The sequence below is a fragment of the Vicia villosa genome, unplaced genomic scaffold (genome assembly GCF_029867415.1).
Source record: "Vicia villosa cultivar HV-30 ecotype Madison, WI unplaced genomic scaffold, Vvil1.0 ctg.001514F_1_1, whole genome shotgun sequence".
Taxonomy (NCBI): Eukaryota; Viridiplantae; Streptophyta; class Magnoliopsida; order Fabales; family Fabaceae; genus Vicia; species Vicia villosa.
Window position 1 is genome coordinate 63,494 of NW_026705646.1, and position 7,807 is coordinate 71,300.

Consider the following 7,807-nt stretch of genomic DNA (forward strand, 5'->3'; position numbering starts at 1 on the left):
CTAACACTACTAGATGTCACAAAAGAGGCCTACCTAACACTACTATAAATCAGTTATAGAAGACTTTACTATGCTCAAGACTACTGTTGCAGAGTTGGTATCACATTGTTACAAGTATTGCAAGAACACTTTGAATATGCATGATCCACATTTTTAGTACTTACAAGTATTACAAGAATTGATTTAGTAAGTGTGAGGGTTTGTCCATTGTTTTGCCAAACATCTGTTGCCTTATTTTTAGACAAAGTCTAGTCTAGACTATCCTAGTTTCAACCTAGCCAATAAATGAATGATTTGATGTTCTAATAATGATGATAATTAAGGACGTGTTTGGTTTAATTTTTATCTTCATGTACATTTGATTTGTTTTTATTAGTAATTATAATGTTGCATATGATTTTTATTATTAAAGATGTGTTTGGTTTAATTTTATCTTCATGTACATTTGATTTGTTTTTATTAGTAATTATAATGTTGTATGATTTTTATTATGTTTCTAGTTTCAAGAATTTTCAAAGAATTATAAGGAGCTGACGAGTTAATCAACGTAGAATTTTGAATTTTTTCCCCTACCACAGTTGTGAAAACAATTTCCCCCAATGTCAAAGTTTGGAAAAAAAATTTCAATATGCCACGGAATTGAACCATGTCGCCAAATGGAGTGGCGTAAAGGGGTGGCAAAACGGGCCGCCCGCCACGTCCGCCGCCCGCTCCGCCTTAAGTTCCCCAAAATCGAATGGGACAGGCATACCCACTAAGTGAAATGGACATAAAAATAATGTTCGCCTCATCAAGATGGCGGGATTGCCCGCTTATTTTTATTTTTATATATTTTTTATTTTTTTAATAGATTAATAGGTTTTTTTTTACCTTTTAAATAAATTTTTCACTTATTTTTTTAATTTTTTTTTTAAAAAAGCTAACTTTTTAACAATTTTTAATTTAAAAATATTACATATATTTACAAATAAATATTCCATCACGAATTGGAATAACTAAAATTAACTAAAAAGATGGAATTTTTAGGAGGTGCGGGCTTTGGCGGGCGGCAGATTTTGGCGGGGCGGGCTTTGGCGAGCGGCGGACCTAAAATCCTAACCTAACCCGCCATTTTTTAGTGGGTGCGCGGACCGGCCTGGCAGGCCACTGCCCGTTTAGTCACAGCCACACCTGCGTAAGCTCCTTTTTAAATTTTGTTTTTGTTTTTTATTTAAATGATTTTTGTTTTATATATTTATAATTTATAAATCCAATAAATATTTTTATTTGTTTAAAAAATGTTTTAATTTATTTTAAATAATAAATTTTTTTTTTTTAAATTTATATAAAAAAACAAAATACTAATTTTTAAAAAAATATTATTATACATAATATTAATACAACTTGGTATTTGTATTAGACAATCATGCGTAACTAGTTAGAAGGGCATGTAGTATTTGGCCGATGCTGATATTTTTTGCGCATATGTTTTCTTTGGCAGATTTTACATTGTTTCTTTATTTTTTAAACGGTGTCCATTTCAGTCCTAATGCGAGTGTTGTTCGGGAAATCTTCTTTGGGAACACCGGTGAAGCTCTGTACGTATTAAAAACTTGACCGATCATCAAACCAGTGAGGGTATCGGGTCACTGGTTTATTGGTTGAACCACATGACTAAATCGGATTAAACCGGATAACTCGATTGAATAAATCGGTTGCAATACTATATATTTATTAAATCGATCGAACCGAATGACTCAGTCTCTAAAAAATATCTCAACACCTACAAAATTTTAAAATATCATAATTTCACATATTTATTCTTTACATTCAAATTCTAAATATAATCATCACTCACAGTAAAATAATATAAAATATAAATAAATTTTAAATCGTGTCTAATTGCAAATAGGGATAAAGTTATTACAAATAAAGTTTGAATAAAGTCTAGTTATATTTAATCAATTAAAAACATTTATTAGATTTATAAGTTATAAATATATAAATAAAAAAACATTTAAATAAAAATAAAGGGCTTACGCCACTTCATTTGCCGACATGCATGGTTCAATTCCGTGGCAAATTGACTGGGAGTTATGCAACCTAAATTTTTATCTGCTTTTCAATTATTGCGAACAAATTTTAGATTGTGAGGTGCTAACGAGTTCCTGAACAATACGTAATGTTATTCAACAACTGAACTCACAAGCAATAGAAGAAAGATTGTTGCGGCTCGAACCTAGACAATACTTTTCCACGAGGGTACGCAAAAATTATTTTATATTTATCCATAATACAAATCTCATTTTAATTAGACTTAAAAAATTTCACCATAGTTATAAAATTTAATGTTTGAGAACATGGCAGAAAAGAGTTTAGTTTGTACGCCAAATTGCATAATAATTCATAAAATTTAAAATAATTAAATTGCATTAAAACTAACATTCATCTCGTAGCTCGAGTTAAAGAAATTTAACGACTTTACAATATTATACTATCATATTAACTTATTCATAAATCAAAAACAAGTTATTACAATAAATATATGATTATATGTTTAAATTATTTATAATTATCGTTTTTGTGATCTATTGTATGAGTTAGGTTTAATAATCTCAAGCATTTTTGTTTTTTTATTTTAAAATTTATCTTTATTAAAAAAGTTTACATAAATAATAAGGTGCCAGGGTGATATTTTTCAATTGATTCATATAATTCTAAATAAAATATATAAATATTGATAAATAAAAATTTCTAAACTAAAAAGATATTATCATCTTTGAGCTGACCGCAACGAAGAAAGAGAAAATTTCTAAACTAAAAAATTAGCATAAGAGTAAGAAACATCAATTATTAAGAAAATGAGGGACTATGAACATTTGATTAAGTAATTCAGTCTCGAATTTTATTTTAATTAGACCTAAATAAACTATGTGATTGAAAAAAATTCTAATCACTCTTCTTAAAATTATACATAAAATATATAAATTTAATTTTTTTTGGTATGCAAAAATTATTTTATATTTATCTATAATACAAATCTCATTTTAATTAGACTTGAAATAATTTCACCATAATTATAAAATTTAATGTTTCAGAAAGGCGGAAAAGAGTTTAGTTTGTACATCAAATTGCATAATAAGTCACAAAAATATAAAATAATTAAATTACATTAAAACTAACATTTATCTCGTAGCTCGAGTTAAAGAAATTTAACGACTTTACAATATTATACTATCATATTAACTTATTCATAAATCAAGAACAAGTCATTACAATAAATATATGATTATATGAATAAATGTATAAAGTTTATAATTATCGTTTTTGTGATCTATTGTATGGTGCCAGGGTGATATTTTTCAATTGATTCATATAATTCTAAATAAAATATATAAATATTGATAAACAAAAATTTAATTTATAATATAAATAAGTACAAGAAAATTATCAATTTATAATTAATCATAAATTTAAAATAAAATATTCGATACAAGAATTAAAAATTAAATTAATATTATATTACTACTATAAAAAAATAGTAAAAGTATATTGTTGAATATAAAATATTGGATGAATGTAAAAAAAAAAAAGTTAAAATAACTCATTGAATAATGAAGAAAAAGAACGTAAGCTAGGCACATGAAAACATTAACTAAACTTCCAAAAGTAGAATCCGGTGCAGAAAGAATGCAGGGTGAAAAAAAGACAAGTTTGGTCATCCATCCTAGTTTCCTTAATCCCAACAAGACAGAGGGACAGTGATCTATATTCAAATCACCCAATGAATTTCAAATATTAGGCCGTTCCAAGCTTCATTCTCTCAACATTTTCCTCTTATTAAGGAAGATCTCTGGGTTTCTAACTCACTCTTACAAGCTCAGGAGCTCGTGGATTTATTTTCCACTAAGGTAAACTTGCTCACATCTCTCTTCTTGCATGTGTGTAGTTCGTTTCTCAAAATGGTATGAAGTATGTTGTACCTTGCTGCTTGATTTTCTCTATGATTACTTGTTCATTTGTGAAATTTTTTGATGATATGTTGCTCCTCTTGTTTAGATCTACAGTTTTTATTTTAATTTCGTTTGATTTCGTTAAGAAATGAAAGAGTTATGCTAGTGTGAAGTTTGGTTGATAAACATGGGAACTAGGGCATGAAAATCGCTTTTCGGTTGTTGAAGATGGATAGGTGGCGTGTTTTAATTCGCTGGGCAGAATTTTTGTCTTTTACTGATTAAATCAAAGTGGACGTTAATTTATCACATTTTATTTTCTTCAACTTCTTGATTTTATTTAAAATACTTCCATAACTTCAAAAATTCCAAAAACAATCATCAACGTATTTTAGAGTGTCTATTATTTGATTCTGATTTTTATTTACTTTTTTCAAATTTCGTGACAAATTGGATAATTGTTTTGATTAAGTGTCTCATTTGGTCAACACAATTATTTAATTAATCTTTTGATTTTAATTTTAATTTGTCTCTAATTAAAAAATATGAAAAAAAAATATATTTAATGTTTGAAGATGATTTTGATGGTTTTTAAACAAATTTATTTTCAAATTTGCTTGGTTCTAAAAATTGTTGAAGTTCATTGTTGATTTTGGTCCTTTTCTTGCTTATGTTACAAGTTCCACCTTCATTTTCTATCTTCCTTTAATCCAAAAATTCTCAAATAAATCATGGATGTTTTTTATTGTGTTGAGATATTAAAAGTGATTTTTAATTAATTTTCCTTGTTGATTTTTGTTCTGATTGAAAATTGTTTCTCAAATGTGCTTCATTGAGTGCCTTTTTTGTGGCTAGTTATTATCATGGATGAAGTTGTCACACAAAGAACAGAGACCCGTCCGCTCCGTGGTGCAGGGAACAGTAGCTTGCCAAACTTCATAAGGAGATGGAACAGGCTTTTAGCCATCTTTTGCTTGGTTTCAATATTTATTGATCCTTTGTTTTTCTTCACTATTCATGTGAACAAGGTATGCTTAGTTTCCTTTTTTTGTTTAAATAAAAAATCTTACTTTTACCTGTTTCAAATAAAATAAAAACTTTCATTTTTTGATTGTAGGAAACCAAATGTATTCCTATAAACTGGGTAATAGCAAAAGCTCTGGTTGGAATGAGAAGCATAACCGACTTTGTATTTTTACTAAACATTCTTCTTCAGGTAACTTTCATTTTAATTAAACTAGTTTTTTTATGTAGTTCTTTAACTGTGATTTTAAAAGAGAAACTTGGCAATATGACTGTTTCAATATTTTTCAACTCTTACTTTAGTGGCCCTTAGTACCTATTGCAAAATGGATAATTTATTTATAATTATAAACAAGTTAATTTAGTGCAAAGTTGTAAAAATTAGTAATACTTGAAAGTTGAAGGAGAATAAATGAGATGATTTAAAGTGACAGCAACAATATAAAATTGCAGACAATAGAAAAGAAAGAGATGGCTAGAGTTTAACTAATGATACATGAATGAAGAACACAATGCTTCTGTTAGAATCCTTAAATCTAATTTAATTGAGTTTGAAGCAATACTCTTGATAAAATAAAAGTATATATGAGACAAATAAATTTGGGTATCCAATAGCAAAACCAAATTGTTTTCATAGGTACTGGTTTACTATTTGGATCACAAATGGGTCACCTAATGTTATATTTTAACTTTTGAATTGGATTTTAAAAAGTTGAACAGTTTGGTTATCAATTTGGTTATAGAGAACCTGTTTTTTTTGCACACCCCTACTATTGATGGTTTTAAATATAATGTTGGGTTAGTGTAACCATATTTATTCTGATGTAATCATAAACTATATACAACCTTGATGAGCTTATTTTTGTTTTTATACTATTATACTTTACAGTTTTGGTTGGCATATGTTTCTCCCAAGTCTAGGGTGGTTGAGGGTCTTACAAAAATAGCTCTTAAATACTTTAAGGGTTATTTTCTCATTGACTTATGTGTTGTGATACCTCTTCCGCAGGTATATATATCTTCCTTTTTCCTTTCATACTCTTTACTTTTCTGACTTTATTTTTTAGTTACTCTTTATCATAATATATGATGTGTGTAATATTTGCAGATATTATTCTTATTTCTCCTGCCAAATCCCTCCAAGTCAGATGGAGAACAACATGCAAAGAAGCTTCTTATCATATTGATCCTTGTCCAGTATATTCTCCGGCTGTTCAGATTTCTACCTCTGCTGATTGGCCAGTCTCCATCTGGTTTTATATTTAAGTCTGCTTGGGCCAGTTTCATCATAAATCTTCTCTTTTTCATGCTATTTAGCCATATCGTTGGTTCATGCTGGTACCTCTTTGCTCTACAGGTGAGTAATAGTTTAATTTAGTTAATGAATGTTAAATAATTTGTAAATTTTAATTTATTAACTTTTCTCTGATTACTTTTCTTTTTCTAGAGGGTTGACCAGTGTTTGATAGAAGCCTGCCACCTTGCCGATCTACCTTTATGCAAGGCATTGATAGACTGTAATTCTAATTTTCCGGCTATATCCGCTGCATGGGGAGCTGATTTAGGTGCAGGAAATTGTTTTAACGTCACATCTGGTGATTTTTCGTACGGAATATATGGGAATGCTCTACCGCTGACCGTACAAGCCAGTGTGACCGGCAAATATATCTATTCCCTCTTTTGGGGATTTCAGGTATTCATTTTGTTCCTTTATTTTTTCCCTCATTTGTAATTACTATCACTTACCGATTATTTATTTACTTACCAATTATTGATTTATGATGCAGCAACTTAGCACCCTGGCAAGAAATCTGACCCCCAACCATTTTGCGTGGGAGGTCATGTTCACCATGTCCATCATTGGATTGGGACTCTCCCTTTTCGCAGTCCTCATTGCAAACATTCATAATTTTCTCCAAGGTCTCGCACGAAGGTAGAATGTTTTTCTCTAACTTATGGTGCTCCTTTGTATTTTCTTCCGTAGGATTGTAAAGAAATTAAATGCATTTTATTCGTTGCTGCTTACAGGAGGCTCGAGATGCAGCTCCGAAGCCGTGACGTGGAGCATTGGATGGGCCGTCGTGGCTTATCTGAAGATCTCAGAAGGTATAGAATGTTCTAACTCTTTCAACTAATCACACCAATTGCTAAATTGCTAAATTGCATCTGTCAAATAACTGTCATGCAGGAGAATTAGAGAAGCCGAACAGAATGCTTGGGAAGAAACACGAGGTGTTCCGGATGAAATGATTCTCCGGAACTTGCCAGAGGGACTCGTGAGTGACTTACGTCAGTTCCAAGAGAATGCCGATCATTCTGTTTAGAGGAACGTGCGGCTGGGTGTGGAATCCGTTTAGTGCAGTCAAGTATTTGTGGTTGAAGGCTTGGATAATGTAGCTGACAGTAGAAATTTCTGTCTTGTAGGTTTAGTGTGATAAATTTATTTTGGTTAAGACTCTTGGCAGGGATTCAGAATTACTTCTGGTTTACTTCTGTAGGTTTTTGTTCAAAGAACATCATAAGAAACTATGTATTCCACTATTTCCGAAAGTTTAATGTGTTATATTATTACTTATCTCAAGCTGTTGGTTTGGTTCAATTATCATTTGAGGATGCTCCTTGAGTACTTAAGTAAATTTTGCAGCTTTTCAAACCCTTGTTAAAATCATATGCATCTCTGATTGATAAATGTGGCCTATTTTAAACATTCATATATATACTCCAGGTAAGAGAATGAGAAACAATACAATATGAATTATTGATTTCGTCCTGTAAAAGAATGTTATTGAGTCAGTTTTGTTATTTTTTCTTGCATTAGTATTCGATATATGTTAGATAGTTCATGACAGTAA

General features: G+C 30.0%; 1 protein-coding gene across 1 annotated transcript; it reads left to right on the plus strand.

Moving 5' to 3' along the window:
• Positions 1–5,451: 5,451 nt before the first annotated feature.
• On the plus strand, positions 5,452–7,496 carry LOC131635595 (probable cyclic nucleotide-gated ion channel 20, chloroplastic). The gene is made up of 7 exons (XM_058906229.1): positions 5,452–5,475; positions 5,845–5,964; positions 6,064–6,312; positions 6,403–6,648; positions 6,743–6,888; positions 6,984–7,061; positions 7,144–7,496. Exons 1-7 carry the CDS (start codon positions 5,452–5,454, stop codon positions 7,277–7,279), a joined length of 999 nt encoding a protein of 332 aa, XP_058762212.1. The 3' UTR covers positions 7,280–7,496.
• The last annotated feature ends 311 nt before the right edge of the window (positions 7,497–7,807 follow it).

What these genes read in the sequence shown, in the direction of transcription:
- LOC131635595 (XM_058906229.1), top strand. Translation starts at nt 5,452, where the DNA reads ATGAATGAAGAACACAATGCTTCT. An exon ending in CCCTCTTTTGGGGATTTCAG is followed by an intron (nt 6,649 to 6,742) that starts GTATTCATTTTG and finishes TTTATGATGCAG; the next exon opens with CAACTTAGCACCCTGGCAAG. An exon ending in TTATCTGAAGATCTCAGAAG is followed by an intron (nt 7,062 to 7,143) that starts GTATAGAATGTT and finishes ACTGTCATGCAG; the next exon opens with GAGAATTAGAGAAGCCGAAC.